At 30.6% G+C, this 18988-nt stretch overlaps 2 protein-coding genes across 2 annotated transcripts; both read right to left on the bottom strand.

Annotated features, from left to right (window-relative positions):
• Nucleotides 1–13675: 13675 nt before the first annotated feature.
• LOC146531681 (uncharacterized) lies at nucleotides 13676–14538 on the bottom strand. Its single transcript, XM_085198637.1, has 2 exons — nucleotides 14206–14538; nucleotides 13676–13839 (listed from the first exon to the last, which is right to left on the bottom strand). Exons 1-2 carry the CDS (start codon nucleotides 14492–14494, stop codon nucleotides 13802–13804), a joined length of 327 nt encoding a protein of 108 aa, XP_085054763.1. The 5' UTR covers nucleotides 14495–14538; the 3' UTR covers nucleotides 13676–13801.
• Nucleotides 14539–17326: 2788 nt separating this feature from the next.
• Nucleotides 17327–17629, bottom strand: LOC146531680 (uncharacterized). The gene has a single exon (XM_085198586.1). It carries the CDS (start codon nucleotides 17627–17629, stop codon nucleotides 17327–17329), a length of 303 nt encoding a protein of 100 aa, XP_085054712.1.
• Between the last annotated feature and the right edge of the window lie 1359 nt (nucleotides 17630–18988).

Raw genomic sequence — 18988 nt, 5'->3', positions numbered from 1 at the left:
AGATCTCGCCCCGATTTTTATTTGCAAAAAAATGATCTGCTACGGGAAGTCAGCAGATCATTCTTTTACATAACTTTTTCAGGGGTAAAAACGGCAGAACTATTTATAAAACCTATCAGGAACTATAGAACTCAGGTGCATGCGAAGAGAACTCCATTTTTTTTTTGATCTGCTGGACAATGCTCTGCTAAGTTCACAGACATAAAGAACATCAATGATTATTTTTTTGTATATATGTTACCTATTTATTTATGAGTTCATTCGGTAAATTCAAAATAATCGATATCTTTTCCGTAGAATTCAATTAAAAATACTGCAGGATTTTATACACAAATATGGAGCAACAACTGAAAATATTTATAAATGAATTATATGTATTTTTTTAATGTAACGCAGATGAACAATATTTATGTATCTTTTATCATATTGCATTTCTTAAATTCAATCACATATTTAAAGTTCAACTTGATAGACTATAAATACACAACACAGTTCTTGAATTACTTGTGTTATCTAAAATGTATGTGTGTTTATTTTACATTACTAAAATATACCTCCCAAAAGCTACTCCATAATAAGATTACAATAAATACAAATATAAAAAGCATTATAAAATATCTGAATGTAATTTTTAAGTAATTATCACTCAAAAGTACTTTTGGCTTGAATTCAAGATATACTATAAATAACAGAAGCATATAATTTTATTTTATAGTATCATTTACATTTTTACTCCCTAAATATCAAAAGATTAACAACCCCGTGTATATTTTATAAATGCATAAACCTTTCATTTTCCGGAGTATTTCACGAGGGTTCTACAAATCCCCAAAATGGTTTCGTTTGATGATCAAACATGCCAATTCAAGCCTCAAGCTCGAGTTTCCATTTACCATCGAACCATTGTATCGATGTAAGCCTATGCCTTTACAAATGTTAGGAAACGCAAAATGTTTGAAAATTTTCATTGTTTAAGTAAAATAATTATATATATCGGTACTTACAGGTTAATATTGACCACCTACAAATGTGCACCAATACTGTGTAATAATTATACGAGATGTGATCATGAATGTACGTTACACGTTCATCGAAGAAATATATTTTTCTTTCAGCAATATGCGTAGATAATAGTTTAAAAAAATTCTATGTTATACATTAGTAACCTGATAAATACAATAAATATTTGATAAGTACAAGAAAATTATAAAGTGAAAATGTAAGTGAATATAAACTTTAGCATTATTTATAATTAATTATTGCAACGCAATGATTCAAGGGTTTATTTTGTAATCTTCGCATCAAATATGATAAAAAGAACATATTGTGATCATATATATTACGTATTATCCCAGTCAAACGAATATTTTTTTATATTTTACTTTAATTAAAACGACGAATAAAATAAATATACGTATATAATATTCGTGTCAAGCTAAATTTAATTTAAAGATAAAATCTTTTAAATAAATATTCTACAGAGATTCTATCCCAGAATTTCTTAACTTAAAGATACAGATCACGTTTTATTCGCATAAACTTTTCGTCTAAGTTAGAATTTAATTATTTCTTCAAGTTTATTTAGGAGGTCACCACAAATCAGTCACTAGAAATCCTCTCCACCATCTTCAACCGAGTAGCTCATCATTACTTCCAACAACTCCACGCCTAAACCACTGCTGCCTCATTTTGAAGTAAATTAAACAGTTCTATTGACGTCTTCATTATTACTTTGACAGACGATTTTCTTAAGTTTTACTTTCGAGTAACCTTACTCAAAAGCAAGTGTGATCAGGGCGAGTATATTTTTGTCATTAATTGAGTATATTTTTTTTTATCGCGCATAGACTTCATCATTTCCTATATACAAAATATGTAAAGTTATAGCATCAAGTCCACAGTCCGTGAAAATGACCTTAATATTTTAACATTTTTAGACAGAAGTATGATTATTTTCATAATGTTTTTATTTGTTTTATTTACCATTTAATAGCAATGTCTTGAAGTCGGAAGGCGGAGAATTAAGTTTTTTGTCACTAGGTTCCCTTGCCGATCCTGCTACTCGGGACTATGCAACCGAAATCTGAATACTATACTCACTATGTAATAACGAATAATGTAAATAAATATATTGAATTTTTGGACTACACTTGTTTTATTTCATAAGTATATTTTTCAATACTTTTGATTATTTTGACAGTTCCTGGCATAAGTTTAAATTATAAAACTAGTAGTTGTATTGTGTATCTTTAAATATATTTTAGTCTTGAAACTAAATTAATTAAATGTTTCTCTTTCAATACTCTAACAAACTCCGATATGATCCATTCGCGAATATGGAAATTAGCAAAAACAATAAAAAATTGTAATCCTGGCGCACGTTTTACATTAAATCTGTGATCTCATCAGAAAAGTTTCCACCTTGTAAATCTGCACTTCCTCAACTGCACTAAGTACGTGACCGCCCCTAGCCGCAGCTTGTACGAGCAGCTACTTAAGATATGCTCCATACTATAGGGAAATATGTACGGTATAGATAAAAAAATAACCATTTTACTATCATTGTATTATTAAAAAATCGATCAAGTGTGAGTTGGCTTTGCCAACCGAAGATTCAGCCTCAATTTCAAGACTGTAGTTCAACGGCAAGTACAATTTATAAAATTTAAATAATTGTCCCTCGTTTTTTATTAAATAAACTTCTACCAAGTTACGGCAGTAAAAAGGAACTCTGTCACAATGGTAGTTTATTATTTCAAATATTAAAATATATATAGAACTTAAATCTTTCACATATTTTAATTGAAAAAAATATAAGTACAATTTCGAAAACAAAACTTAAGAGCCCCGAAGCCGAACTTGCGACAGTGTAATCGATACTGTCGCGCGCTAAGAAATAAATCACCGATGTTTTCTAAGATTTAGGTCTTTGTAAGTCTGCTCAAGCATCCTCAACTAACAATTCGTTTCTGTTATTAAAACTTTTATATTAACAAAGTTATTTTATTTTATTTTTACAATAGAGATGAAATGGGAGTGAACGTTTAAAATTGAAGTACTTGATCTAAGACACTTTTTTATTATGTTTTTTTTTGTCTATTTGTTACACTAACCAGCGGATCTAGTTGTATTAGGAATACACAGTACTAATATATAATTTACATATATTCTTATTGCCTAATCTTTTCATTTTAATTATCTTATTTGTGTGACTGGATTCGGGAAACATCTACTATAGAATCATTTAAAATACATGTCTTTTCCAAATCTTACGTAGATAATCATGTACCTATTATAGCAATAACTTATAGTTGTTTTTAAGCTTTCGCGACACAACATCTCCTTAACCATACAGCATTTGTTTCGATATGAATATTAAAATAACAGAGTTCGATCTCGTTTTTGAGACTAATATTAACCTGTTTAATGCCGTCTAATCCACGATCGTCTATTTAACGAAACTTTAAATAGCGCCAAAAATAATAAAAAAAATCGTAAAAACTTGCAAAGGTATATGTTTGAGGTCCAGAAGGATTTTGACAATATATTCGCACTTGAAAATTTTTACCAATAATCTTGGCAAAGGTACTTTTATTCTTTATTGTTTTCCGATATATCCGCTATTTTATAAGAGCGAGGAAATGTAGATTATTTCAATGAATCCCACTTCTACCGCGTTCACACCTATCACGCATAAGTATAGATGTGGCATATATATGAGTGACAACATACGATCAAATTCTCACTGAACGAATGAATATTTTAATAAATATTAGCATTCAAAACAATAAAACAGTAGTAATTACATGCGTACGGCTTGTGAAACCAAATATTGACAACAATTTTAAATATGTATCAGTTTAATATGTGGTTGAAATTGCGTTACGTTATCACGAGTAACAAGGATTAAGTAGAATCTGCTATAATCGAATGAGGGGGCGACACGGGGCGATATATGTAGTCAAACAAACATCCAACAACACAATTGTACGATTTGGCTATAATATAACAATAAATTTAAGCGGGCGAAGCCGCGTGTAAATCACTAGTATTTTATAATTATTGGTTTTTTATATGGCATTGAAAAATGTCTCAGTTTTAATCAAAAAGGTTATACAAAACAGTATATCCAAAAATATCATACCAATAAGGGAGACTGTGTAATTTAGCTCCACTGGAGTTTGATGTGATGTATACAAAATTCAATGACGCGAAAGATACGGGGCAACGAAGCATTCATTAAAATGCCAATCAAGCATACAATGAGCGGTTGAGTTCATGTCATATTGACTTTCGATGACCGTTACTCAAAATGTAATTTTGGTTTATTTAAATAAGGACTTTTAAAATTTTGTGGTGTCGATGTTGTTAATATGAACATTTTATCTCATATTCTTTAACTGTTAGACATTCTTTATTACTTACATGTATACTATGAAAATTTACGTAGGAAAGCAACACATAGAAAGAATCAAATTGTCGCTTCAATCAATTTCTTTTTAACTGGTTTCAGAAACTAGTAAATATTAAATTATATTTTAGGTAAAAACTTTATAGACACCTATATGTCTTATTTACTTATTTTTAACATAATAGCATTATAAGTCTGTTATCGTCTATCCTCAAATCGCTCGCTATATTTTGCAAACTCATCACACAAAATTGACAGTAACAAACATCCAGAAATTTTCTTCGAAGAAAATCACCAGGCGTGAATCATAATGGAGGCCATTGTTAATAAAAAATATACGTAAGATATAATATAATATAATATATATATTATATATAATATATATTACGAAATTTCAATGTTTTTAATAATTTGTTGTTCCCTAATCATTCTATACGTTTACCTTTAACAAAATGGATATTTCTCACTTTAAAAAGTTTGCAAATAGAAATTCTTACTTGGACCATTCCGATATCAGGTTCTGAACTTCAGAAAGAAACCAAAAAACTTACAATAGTCCTCCTCAGATGGTACTACTGAGATTATTGAATTTGAATAACATAATCCAACAAATGCCAGATGCGGCTATTGCTTTCAAGCAAATTACCCGTTTCTCTATTTACGCTAGAATAACCTAATGCTACACTTATTAAATGAAAAGGTCTTATTACCCACCTTTGGACCTCTGTTATCGGATTAAGAGCTTTTATCTGCAGAGTGTTCCGAATTAATGCGAGAATTTTCGGCCTATTTTAGTTTGATAGTTCTGGTTAATCTTTTGTGATCCTATTAATCTTTCTAATAGTGTCCGATTGTAGGCAAAATCTTAAATCTATAATCAATAAACCAGCTTTGATATCATACATTTTTAAATTAAACATTTAAAGTTCCAACAAACCATTCTGTTTCTTCAGAGTTTCTTGTCTCTTCAGATTGCAATAGTAAAATCTTCACGAATTGTACAAATTGCTGAGTAAAAGTCGCAAAGTTTTACTCCCATGTGTAGTGATCAAAGAGCCCTCTGCCTTCCTTTTCCATTAAAGTCGAGACGATTGTACTGTTTTTACTGAACCAAATAAAGTAAAACTGTTTTATAGTTACTTTTAATTGACTTTGTTGGATAAAATGTACATGTTCAACTCATAAGCTTCATCTTTTATTACAGCTGATTTGCTGTGTTACTATAGCTGATGTTACTTCCACTCCCTACTTTCCGCCGAATTCTGAAGATATTGAGGTCAAAGCAGGTAAATGAAAAAACAAGTAGGTAAATGAAATTCTCTACCCAGAGTGCAAAACGAACTAAGAACCGTGGAAGCCAGACAGGCATTGTGCCGTTGCGTCATTGTATTAACTCTATAGTTAAAAAACCATATTTAAAAATCCCGAACATTTGCAGGATAAAATTATAAATAATATATAGTCATCACCTATCCACATCCACATCCACAGTTTTCTTGGTATAATCCCAATATGGATGACTGAATGGGTCTCAATCTAGTTTGCACCATCGATGTTTTCCTATAGTGTGCGGTACAAGGGCTATAATTGATATGGACGGATTAAAAAAGAACTGAAAAGCATAGGAGGAGTTGTTTAGGCTTCTCCGTTCAAAAAGTGTATTATTTATTTGTTTATTTTTTTTATAGTGAGCCTGCTTCTCCGTTGCCAGAATAAAATTATTAAAGAAATAGTTTCTTGGCTATTAATTCTTTTTCTTTTCTTTATTAAATGCACGTTTTTTGTTTTATTTGTATTTGAAATGACTGCATACTTTTACTAGTATAATAAAAAAAAGGTATTAAAAAAAATATAGAAATATTTTTACCTACATATTTATCATAATGAATAAATATAATAATAATAATAATATTAGTAGGCTCATCATTTATTATCTCCTCCATTAATTAAATAAATTGCCTACGTTTAAAAATTAAATTGAAAGCCTTTACAAATCGTCCTCTACAATTAACACAAATCGACAAGTAGCATTCATTCCCAAACCGCGCGTATAATGACCGCGCCACCCTGCATTCTGTCTCGCAGAGCGTGTACTGCATAAATTAGCCCCAGTTAACTAGGAACCGCTATAATGGAAAGCTGTAGTGAATAGGCAGTGGTAGGGAGTTTTTCCATTTTAGATTAAGATATAATAGTACTAATATTATGTAATTAAGTAACAACAGTTATGAAAATATTTTTTAATTAATAGAATATATTCTATTAACCTATCCTACAATATGCTGAATGGTGAGCTTTTCAAGCATTTTTGTTTTACACAAACAACAATTTTTCGACAAAACATCAATATTTTTGATTCCTAAAATCTAAAATAAGAGATACAAAGATTATTTCTCACGTTGTAGTACGTACGTTCGTTGAATGTTGATCCCCATATCGCACATTCAGCGAGGATTAATATTATAACTGCCGTTTTGGATGTTAAAAGCTTAAATTGAACAGCGCAATGGGAGCCTAATGTCACTATGCCAATAAAGATAGTTTTATCTTCACATTGCCATATTTTAGAAAGAATGTTACTAAGCTAAATTAAAAGCTTAAGAGCTGAAGCAATGTAGATAAGTAAAAATATGTATGTAACATACATGTATGTAGATATTCAAATAAATATGTAGATATATCATCATAAACCTTATTGCATTGCATATTTTCTTTAGGAATCAAACTCGTGAGCTTTTGATTTTCCTCCACAATATAATAGAGTAATAGGCCAGTTTAAATATTTGTTTTAAGATTGTTAGTCAAACCCATCACTATATTAATCTTACAGGCTTCTAAAGCCTTAACAAATGACATTGTTGGACAACATGGAAACCGTATTCAACGTAAAAGCTATAAAATGTGACGCGTCTATGGAAAGTTTACAAACAACTAATCTACACAGATATGCGCCAACTTGCTAACTGCGAGCACGATACACGGTAACTGCCCAAGTAGAGAGTAGAGTCACGAACAGATGTGAGTGGTTTATGAATAGATAACTTAGGGCTCTCTTAACGTGTTCTTAAAGAGAATAGAAAACAACAAGTGGAACTTAAGGTTTATAATATGTTGACTTTAGAAAAGTTTGTGAAACATAATACATTATTGTTATTTCGTAACTTTGAGTATGCTGCTATTTTGTAGCGTACTTTGCTTATTTATTTATTTTGAACATTAAAATAATACCTAAAATAATAAAGCCCCCTCTCAATATCAATTTTAGGTTTCATATAACTTTAAGTAAATAATAATTTATTTACAAGAATAACATTAAACATATATAATAGAACTAGCGGACCCGGACGCGGCTACGCCTGCTTGAAATATAAGAATATAATTTCTATAGAAATATAATTTCAATCTAGATAAAATGCTAAAAGTGACTAATATATTTATTTTCATAAGGATGAATATCAAAATGACGCGGTAACGCACGCGGTCGCGTAGCGACGACGGTTGTTATTAACATGGCAGAATAAATTGCATGTCAAATTAGAAAGTATTTTAATTTATTACTATATACGTGTAATGTAATGTTATATAGCCTATAGCACTTCTGAAGAATGCAGCTTTCATACAAAACAAAAACAAAGTAAATCGATCCAGTAAATCCAGAGATCTTAGCGTTCAAACAAACAAACAAACTCTTCCGCTTTATTATATTAGTATAGATAACAGACAAAAGAAATGGCTGAAAAAATAAAATTTAAAAATTATTTTAAAATGAATGAGGTATAATTATGATTTCACGCAAATATATGAAAGAAAATAAATATTTTCTTTATTCAAATTCAAAAATTGCTTCCGTTTATTTCGACTGACTAATAAATATTTCCATACTGACGTGAAAACGCTGACGCATCAAAATGGTGGTAAATGAAAAAGAGAGCTCGCAGTAGATTCGATAGAATCTAGGAGGAGAGGCTGATAAGCCTCTTCATCATATTATATGGTTTCATTCGAGGGTTATTGCATACAATGGTTATTGTCTCACTGATCCGTCGCAAATACTATGATGGCAATAGATAGTATGTAATTTCTTTAAATTTATATACATATATTTAAAATTTAAATAGATTTAATTAAACTAAACGCTGAACACGCAAATTTCCTTGTAGCTATTTTTATTGATTGTTAAGTATTTCATGATGGGTAACGAATCAAAACTTGACTATAAAAAGTTATACGTAGCTAAAGTAAAATATAACTATTCAAATTTTACATAACATATAAGCTTAATTACTGGACTTAATATGAAAATGCTTAGAATGAAAAATAGACTTGATTTATTTATTATGATAATAAGTTTTTATTATCTATACTAATATAATAAAGCGGAAGAGTTTGTTTGTTTGTTTGTTTGTTTGTTTGTTTGTTTGTTTGTTTGTTTGTTTGTTTGTTTGAACGCTAAGATCTCTGGATCTACTGGTCCGATTTTCATTGTTTTTGTTTTGTATGAAAGCTGCATTCTTCAGAAGTGCTATAGGCTATATAACATTACATTACACATATATACTAATATATTTTAAAGTACATTCTAATTTGACATGCAATTTATTCTGCCATGTTAATAACAACCGTCGTTGCTACGCGACCGCTACCGCGACGTTTTGATATTCATCCTTATGAAAATAAATATTATAGTCACTTTTAGCATTTTATCTAGATTGAAATTATAGTTTACTGTGTAACATACTAATAAATAATTAAGGAGATGTTACTGATACGCGAACGGGCAGATGACGTTGACGGTTTTATAAATTTTTATAACTTTATTTGTTGTTTATAATTAATTTAAAATACACTTTGATTCTCTTCTTATTTTATTTGATATTGCCCGCTAAAATTATCCTACTTAATAGAGAGAAATGTTTAGTTATTTCGTAGAGTCGATATCTATGTACGCACGTACGGAAAACTTTAGGTACTTTTTCTAATATTAAGAATACCTATCCTTTAGTTACTTTTAATCCTTTTGTTAGTTCATTTCAATAACTCAGATAATTTTTTCTAATAATGTGTATCTACTTATTATTCTTTTTGATTATTTGAGCTTATATTTTCTTACTAATTCTATTGAGAATTGAAAATAATTTCATGAATATATTTAATAAATATTCTTATAGTTGAAGCAGGCGTAGCCGCGTCCGGGTCCACTAGTACTAAGATAATTATTATCTGATAAATATATAGGAAACATAAAATGAAATGACACCTAGTCCTATTTAAAATTAAATCAGCTTCACACTGTATCCCGCACACAGCAGGGTAGGCAGAGGGAACCTAGTGTTAAGACACTCCGTTCCCCACTTTCTGCCGAATTCTGGAAGCATTGCGTGTTGGGTGGCAGAACTCAACTCCACGCTTTGCCTCGATACCAGAGCGAGTAAATGAAAATATAAACGTAAATAAATATTTCAATACTTCGAGTGGGGATCGAACCCACGACCTTCGCGTTACGGTCACACCCTTATTCCGTTAAAATTAAATTATTTTTATATGACTCTTTTTGCAGATCAGACAGATTTTTTTCGATTTGTATTTCTCAGTAAAGCTCCCGCGGTCATATTGTATATCTGTCACAGATAGTAAGATGTCCCACATTGACTCTACAGTGCATCGCATATTACTTGTCTCTGCAGTATGGAGTATAACTAGTATGACTGCCCGCGGCGTATTGCTGCTCCTTGGTGGTTTATTGTTCTTGCATAACTCCACAATACAACTGAACTACGTAAATTGAGCAATCAATTTTTTTTATTAAGAACTACGGACCAAAAAGAAAAGATTTTATTGAACTCGCGTACCTGTAGAAGCTTTTATAAAAAATACAAAGTAAAAAATGCAAACGATCCTTGCGCAAGTAGTTTGTATATGGTAAACTGTTATGTATCTAGGGTGCACTCAATTTTTAGTTAACAAAATTTTAATTAAAGGTGGATGAGCGTATGTTGCAAAGTGAAAGATAGGCATGTAATTGAAAACTTTAAAAATATCACATGCATTCTTGTTGAGAATAAAAATTTTGTAAAATTTTTTTTTTCTATTATCAGTATTTAAAATATACGCTACTAATGCTAAGTCGTGTAGAAGTCAGTAGACACTTAGGTGTATACAGCTAGTAATACAAAAGTCTACTTCCTCTTTCACTGAAGCAGCAAAGTGAAAATATTTTCAAGAATTAAGAATATAATCGTACATACATAATATAATAAATTATTTTTTAACAAAAACATACGATTTTACATAAAGTAAAACGTTCTTTGATTTTGTTAAATAAAAATAATTAAAAAAGATTTTATAATTTTTGAAGTTAGTATAAAGCTTTTGCTAAAATAATCTTGATACAATATAAAATTACTAAGCCTGTTTGTTTGACATTAAGTTAAAGTTAAGTAACCGCCAAAATTTTTGCTGGAAATTCTCCTAAAAGCGTAGAGCTTTTTTGATAAACTAAATCCCTGGGAGTTCGGCACCGGCGTCCTTGTATGCACACAAAGTGCTGCGCTCAATCAACTTTAAAGGAAACTAAAGTAGACGCGAACGAGGCGGCGTGATTAAAGAGCCTGTGACTCGTTACCTTCAATAGGTAGGTAGCCTATTGAATGTTTAGTATAGCAACGAGGATTTCAAACATGTTTAGTATAAACATGAGCCCTGGTGGTACATTAGTAAAATTGTGTATATGTAAGCGTGATGGTCGTGTGTTCGATTTCCACTAGGGGGAATTCATTATTTTTATTTCACTAATAAAAATAATACTCACATTAATAAAACAATAATGAAAACCTACACTTGACAGTTTACAATATAAAGTCGTCTCACAAAACAGAATCAAAGTTTGTAGTAATTAATATAAATAATTAAACACAAACAATTCGATCCAGTTCATAGTTTTATAATTTATTAATCAGCAAATTTGAATGAAATGGATACAAACGACATTAATTTAAAGGCTTATCCCAAATTATATATTAATTTCAATATCTGAGTACAATTTAAATTTCATCATAAAATTAATGAACCCCGGTCAGTTGATTGCGAATGTGAATTAATTCTCAATCAAGGGTTTTTTTGTAAGTATGTAGTTATAAAAGAGTAAACATTGTATTGAGAAAAGTCACTACATCATTTATATAACAGCCGCTTTCATTCTGTATTTTATATACGTATTGTACGTCTTTTAAAATGGTGATTATTACTCGCCTTATAATAATAATAAAAGCTCATCATCTGGATAAATGTGTAACATTAAAAAATTATATTTGTCTCTTGTATTATGTACATCAGGTATTTATTCAATCAGAGCAATAGGGCAGTCAAACGTTTTGAACTAGCTCCTGTAGTTATAAATTAATTAGTTCGTGCAATCAATAGATGTGAGCTCATTTGTTCGTGAGTATTTCACAGCTCCAGCAAACGACAATACTAGTATATTCAGCATATTATAATGGAGATCGATAGAAATTTCATTTACTCAAGTGGGAATTGAACTCACAACCTGTTGCGTTTACAGTCACACGCTTGTGTCCCTGCGTCACGACTGGCCTCAAATATTTAGTAAGTTTAGTATTAGCGATATAATTTGGCTCATGTTGAAAGTGTGGAATTAAAAGTTCATTTCAGACCAATTTTAAACACGAATAGCTAATGGATTTTAACTCGATTCCAAAACGCTAATTTCGTTGAAAGCTCGTTGGTTTCAATGAAATTGTGACGAGTTTGGGAAAATTTGTTTCCGATAAATCGGGTCACCTTTTAATGAACTGTTAAAAATGGGGTAAAATGTACTGCGTTCTTTTCATATTTCAACTTTTTAGCTTATAAACTATAAAAAATATACTAAACTATTCACTGGTGTGTTACTAATATAAAATAGCATTTCATTGCTAACAGCCTTTTAAATCTTACATCGTGATTGGAAATTTCAGTTGCTAATTATCCTATTTGAGTTACAATTGCCTCAGCTGCAGCAACATTTAAAATAGTATTTTACACTTTTATTATAATTTAAGTTTTTGATTTTCGATGCCATTATTTGTAAAAATATATGCACAAAAATATGTGCTGATAGCATGGGATAATGCGCTGCCGTCTTAATATTATGGAAATGCGCAATATTCAAACAGCTGAATAAAACCCTCACAAGGATAAGTCGTCGTTAGCTACCTGCAGTAAGAATCCGCTAGACATGGGTTTTATTGATCATTTGTCTATTACTGTGTCATAATCAGTTGTATATGTAATCATGTTAAGATATTCTACGAAATATTTTGTATTCGCGAAACTATTTGTCATTATTTAGAAGTTATCAGATTTTATTTAATAAGTCTTTAGGCTAACCCTGTTTTAAGAGAACTGTCAACAGCATGTCTATTGTGTTTCTATCGCTCCACAAGATGCTAAGATGTGAACTTATAATTTAAATTGAAGATGCCTAGAACGAGAGCTTTGCCAAAGGCAGTTGGCGTCAGACACCGAGCAGTACTTTGTCAAAGTTCGATTAACTAGTTCCGAAGATTTAGTGATGCCGTAATCGGAAAAAAATATATATATAAAAAAGTATACTATATGTATATGATTTTCATAATTTTCTAAAAATTCAATATACATATTTTCTATCGGTCTCTATTGGATTTATTTATATGAGAACATAAATAGAGAATCATGGCTCATTGGCACAAGTGTGGCTGGATAAGAGCGGTAATAGATTCAATTTCTACTCAGGGTAATGAAATATTTTCATTTTCTCGATTTGTTATAGCGCGGCGTTTAGTTCTATCACATCTCAAAAATTCGGCGTTTATAATGTTGTATCCAAGAAAACATATAACGTACTGAGAGCTCAACGTCGCTTTATTTGCTAGATTATTAATGAGAAATAATTTGGAATTTGAATCCCGCAACTATTCCGCTGCGGCGGCTTATCATATATTTGCTAGCCGTCATATTTTAAACTATCGAGTTATGAAGACTATAAATGTATTAAAATGGTTCGTGATGATTGTATTATACAAAATAGTAATAATTCGCTATCACGTAAAACTATCGTCCGTAAACCGACTTTACAGACAACCAGTTTTTTTATCAGTTAACCTACTACATACGTATAAATAAATCATTAGTATGTGACGTGCTTTCACATGCTTTATTGGGATAATATCATGAACATGACAGGTATATGAGTCATTAGATGCTTATCAAATAAGTGTACTTCGATAATGATATATTTATTAAAGTATTGGAATATTTATAAGGGTAAGAATTATGCTTTAATTTAATAATAGAACTGAACTAAAAATACATAAATATGCAAAAGTTGTAGAGCACGGCAAAAGCAGCAACAACTTATTGTCTATCGGGATTTTCTGGAGTTGACGGGTTATCTGAAAACAAATGAAATCACATTAATAAATAATAACTTTGAAATATCCTTTTTAAGTTAATATTTTTAGTATGGGGAATTGAGTTAGAACACTTTTCTGTATAAAGGATATAGGGTAAAGAATTTAATAATTCATTTCGTATACGCATTGCAACACTAAATATTTTGTAACCAGCAATGTCTAGTAACAGCAGATATATTCTTAAGAACCGCCGATAAATTTTGTAATTAATAACTAATGCACACAAAAACTCGATAGACGATTCTACGTTGTTTGGACTTCGTTATTAGTCACAGAAGCTACATTAATAAGTAAAGCTTATAGATAGATTTTCAGTATATAAATAACATCACAAATAAAACGCACTTCCATAGCCCCTCAATTTTGCCATCTCACGAGGTGTATAATCAGAAAATCTGTTTATATCGAAAGTAGCACTGTTACTTTCAGCATTGGATTTATTAATTTGATTTAAGGAATTCACGAAAGCTTTATAATGCTCCTTCTTATCAGCGTCACTCTTGTAGTGCTTGTTGTACTCTTTCACAAATTGCTCAAATAATGCCGGCGCGTCTTTGATGTCGTAGTGTGGCTTATCATCACCGCTGGCCACAGCGACGGCGACGAGGAGAACTATGCAACTGAATATTTTCATTATGAATTTGTTTAAGTTGATTTGCTTCTACACACGCTAGTGACGAAAATAAAATCTAGAATGACGATTCCGAAGATGCACCGGCCATATATATAGGTGAGCTGTATAAGCTTGGCCAGAGCCCTTTCATCTGATACCTCACTTGAACTAGCGGCTTTAATAGTAAATTTTGCCTGTCTGTTTATGCTATTATTTTTTAAAATTTACCCACAAATGCATAGTTTGCAAATTCTTATTTCCCTGAACTAGTACTACCTGTAGGTGCTAACTGCCAAATTGAATAATTAAATACGCGTTTTTACGTTATAAACGGCCATGTATAAATAAATTTCTTTTAGAAAATCAAGAGACTGTAGATATGAGTACATGTTTTAAATTTCAACTCAATATCTTCCATAGTTCCTGAGATAAGGTCAGCAAACAAGAAAAACGTAACACTCATTACATTGTCGAAGAAAGATTCCACGTGATGTTTTTTCAATGTGCGCCGGTCTTTTACACAAAGGGCGGGCTTGGTTTACAATGCGCCATGTTTCACGCATTGTATCCGAGAATTGTGTTTTCTCTAAAATACATATTCGATTGCAATACATATTTGCATATTAATATAGTAGTTGTATGACCGTTGTTATCTTTCATAACAAGTAGAATAATTATACTTTAATCTAAATGGATATCGTGTATATGTTATACTAGTGAAATGCACTAGTCCGTACATAATATGTGTTTAATATGGCATAAAGAAATATTTTTGACGATCTTGATTGAATATATCTTAGAAATTGATTGCAAAAGGCAGTGGTGAAAGTAATAAATAACATAATATAATTTACAATAGTACGTGATGCTACTTGAGAAAGGTGTAAAGTCTTCAATCGTGTTTTAATTTTCACTACCTTCGTGTGTTGAACACTTTACGCATGACGTAAGCGTAGTGTTCATTCACTATTCCTCGCCGATACGTGCATTTATTCGCATCACTGAGAGTGTCCAAGGATAAAAGGCTAAACAACCATTCCAATACGTATGTAACTAGATTAGTTAGTTTGTTTTAGTTATTTTATTTGGCAATATCGGTGGTCGTATCGTTATTTGAAACAACAAATAACGATACGACCAATTCTAATCACGTTTTGTCGTTTAAAATGTTAGCTTCAAATAAAATATAACTTTATGTTGGGATTTACAATTCTAAATGTATAGGCTTTGTTAGTTTTTTTTATACAAAAGACAGACTGTAAATATTTTAGTTAAATCAATTTAAATTGAGACCCTTATTAGAGTCCTCTCTTGCCTGCAGGTCGTTTCGGTACCATTATTCTCCCAGCGTGCAACTGAAGGCCTTGAACCATTACGCCTAAAAGCGAACATTTCTCTTGATTTTACCAAGACTGTTAATCGTTAGTCCCTCATTAAAAGTTAATTTAATTATCAAATATTATTCTTTTTTTACTACAATTTTGAGGTTTGAAACTGTTGGACTAAAAAAATTTAAAAAGTACGTAACTTATAAACAATTTCTATTAAGACTAAATACATAGATAATAACGACATAATGACGTTACACTATTTTTCCAGTTACTCTCAAAAAGCCCTTTCATTTGATACCCATATTATAGAAGTTCATGATATATAACTATTCCGCCATCTTGGATGGTCCGCCATATTGTATTTAGAATGAAGTCACAAACCTTATCGTGCATTGTCATCCAAACCAAACGTGTATACAAAATTTCAGCTCAATCGTACGAACATACCTTTCATTATATGAAAGCACAAAAAACTTGAATAGTGTCAATCCTATCGGATTTCTCGGCAAGATATTTCATTTGATACCCATACTGCAGAAGTGCATAAATAATAACTATTCCGCCATCTTAGATGTTCCGCCATATTGGATTTAGTATAAAATCACATTATTTTTAGAGTTACGGTCAACGACCCATTTCATTTAATATCTATATTGTAGAAGTAGACCAAATAAATACTCGGCTATCTTGGATTTCCTTCTTATGGGATTTAGAATGACATCACATTATTTTTCGAGTTGTTCTCAACGAGCCCTTTCATTTGATACCCATATTGTAGAAGTACATTAAAAATAACTATTCTGCTATCTTGCACGGTCCGCCATATTAGATTTAGAATGACGTCATATATTTTACAGTGCATTGTCATCCAAAGTAAACGTGTATACAACATTTCAGCTCAATCGGTTGAAGATATCTATTTCAAAATTGAGCTCTAAGATTTCACCCGAACCCACATACATACATTGCAAGTTAATAAAAGCTTTTAATAAATAGATTTATATTGATTCAATGATATATTAAGATTATACAAATGTATGAAGGTCGTTGAACGTAGCTAAATAGTCGTCTAGTCGCTGTCTCTGGTCAGGATTTTCTAGATCTTAGAGCGCTGAAAATAAAATTTACTTTGTTAATAAAAATTAACTTTGAAATACTTTACTTAAATGTTTTGATTTAATGTCAACTAATATTTACAATATTTATAACTTACTCGTACTCGTATATAGGACACTATCGTTAAGAATTTACGCACTTTAATAGAAACCAATAACTTTTTTTTCCGGGATATGGAAAATGACGTATTAGTTAAGGACAGATAATTATCTAATGTATTGATTGATCTCGCCAAATTTTATTTATATTATAATACAAAAATCGGAATAAGCTGTTAAAATTTCCATGCTACTTTGAAATGCAATAATGCGATTTTGGAGGATTCGTTTGACGTTACTGACGGAATCTGCATTGATAGATGAACTATAAAATTTAACGAGATATTGTTAGTATATTTATGACAGTACTAAAAGAACGCACGTCCAAGGCCCTTCATTTTTTCCGCTTCTTCAGGTGTATAATCGGCGAACTTATTTATATCGTAAGTGGCGTATTCACTCTTAGCATTAGCTTCATTGATGTCATGTAGGGACTTCACGAAAGCTTCATAATGCTCTCTTCTATCAGCCTCACTCTTGTAGTGCCTGTTGTAATCTTTTATAAATTTCTCGAATAATGCCGGAGCGTCATTGACGTCGTATTGTGGCTTGTTGTTACCGCTGACCACGGCGACCGCGACGAGCAGGACGATGCCACTGATTATTTTCATTTTTAACGCTGTTTGATTTTGCCTTGTATATGAGTGTAATGACTACAATCAAATCTAGAACGACGATTGTGAAGTAGTACTGAACACGGACATATATATATAGGTGAGCTATACAAGCGTATTACTTGAATTTGTAATTTATAATTTGTTTAATTGTCACCGAGTCTAATGCATTTTATATTGTATAAATTAAGTCATAAATTATTATGATAAGAACAATTATTTCTTAATTTTTATTACTTGAGATTAATTAATAGCTGGAAGATTACTAAGAAGTACAGTTAAGAGAGTTTATGTATAACATTTTGAAAGTTTTCAAATTGCACTATATGCAATTGGTTCAAAATAAAGGATATGATTAAATGAAATTAAAGTGGATTGAATTAAAATGAAAAATTACTCGGAATTACATACATTTACGTATATTATTTTCAAATTCAATCCATTCAAACATATTGGAGTCGTTTTGGAAATATTTAATCTGTGTTTTTTATTAATTTGTGATTAAAGAAATATTATTCTTATAAGTCTACGTCTACCATTTCAAATGATTAATATTACATTGGTGTAATATATATGGTCCCATCAACATCTCCACTATATAAAAGCATAAAGAATGACTTCACAACTCTAGTATAGTTTGAAATAACTTAACTTGTCCGCCGTCGGCACTTCACGTTTCATCTCCTTCATTCGTATTACAGAACACTGCTCCCAGTATCATAGCTCCAGTTCATGCTAACGGAATATTCTAGAAACTCCAACTTTAATTTAAATTTAAATTGTTAATTATTTCTTGCTTTAAAATTTCTTTTATGTTTAGAATTTTTTATCTCTTGGTAAATAAGCAACTTCACTTCACATACTCAGTAAGAGATTAATGCTAGCTTCTGTGAAATTAGATTTTTTACAAGTAACGATTATTTTTGTACTAAGTTTGTACCAACCAGTTTTCTCAGTTTCTGTTTTATTTATATTCTTTGTAAATATTACTTTGAGTTATATTTACAAATATGTAATTTTATTAACTAGACTTATTACAGTAAACAACCATTTGTAATTTGAGTTTTAATTTAATGTTATGATCGAGATGTCATCACGGTTATCATAACAATAATGAAATCAACAATTTAGTAAATTAATTTAAATTAAACACACTAAGCTAATATAATATAACGATAATTTAAATTAACTGATTGGAAATATATAGTCAATTTATCTACATTATAATATAAAAATTATATAACAATAGCCACAACTACCGCAACGGCAAATCACATGCATGTTGAAATCGATACCGCAATAGTGTTAGACAAGCTTAAATATAAAGGTGAAATGAAAATAAATATTTTTGAGCAT

The sequence above is a fragment of the Heliconius melpomene genome, chromosome 15, assembly GCF_056956725.1.
Source record: "Heliconius melpomene rosina isolate 202511_hmr_F chromosome 15, ASM5695672v1, whole genome shotgun sequence".
Classification (NCBI taxonomy): domain Eukaryota; kingdom Metazoa; phylum Arthropoda; class Insecta; order Lepidoptera; family Nymphalidae; genus Heliconius; species Heliconius melpomene.
This window is presented reverse-complemented; position numbering and strand designations above follow the sequence as displayed.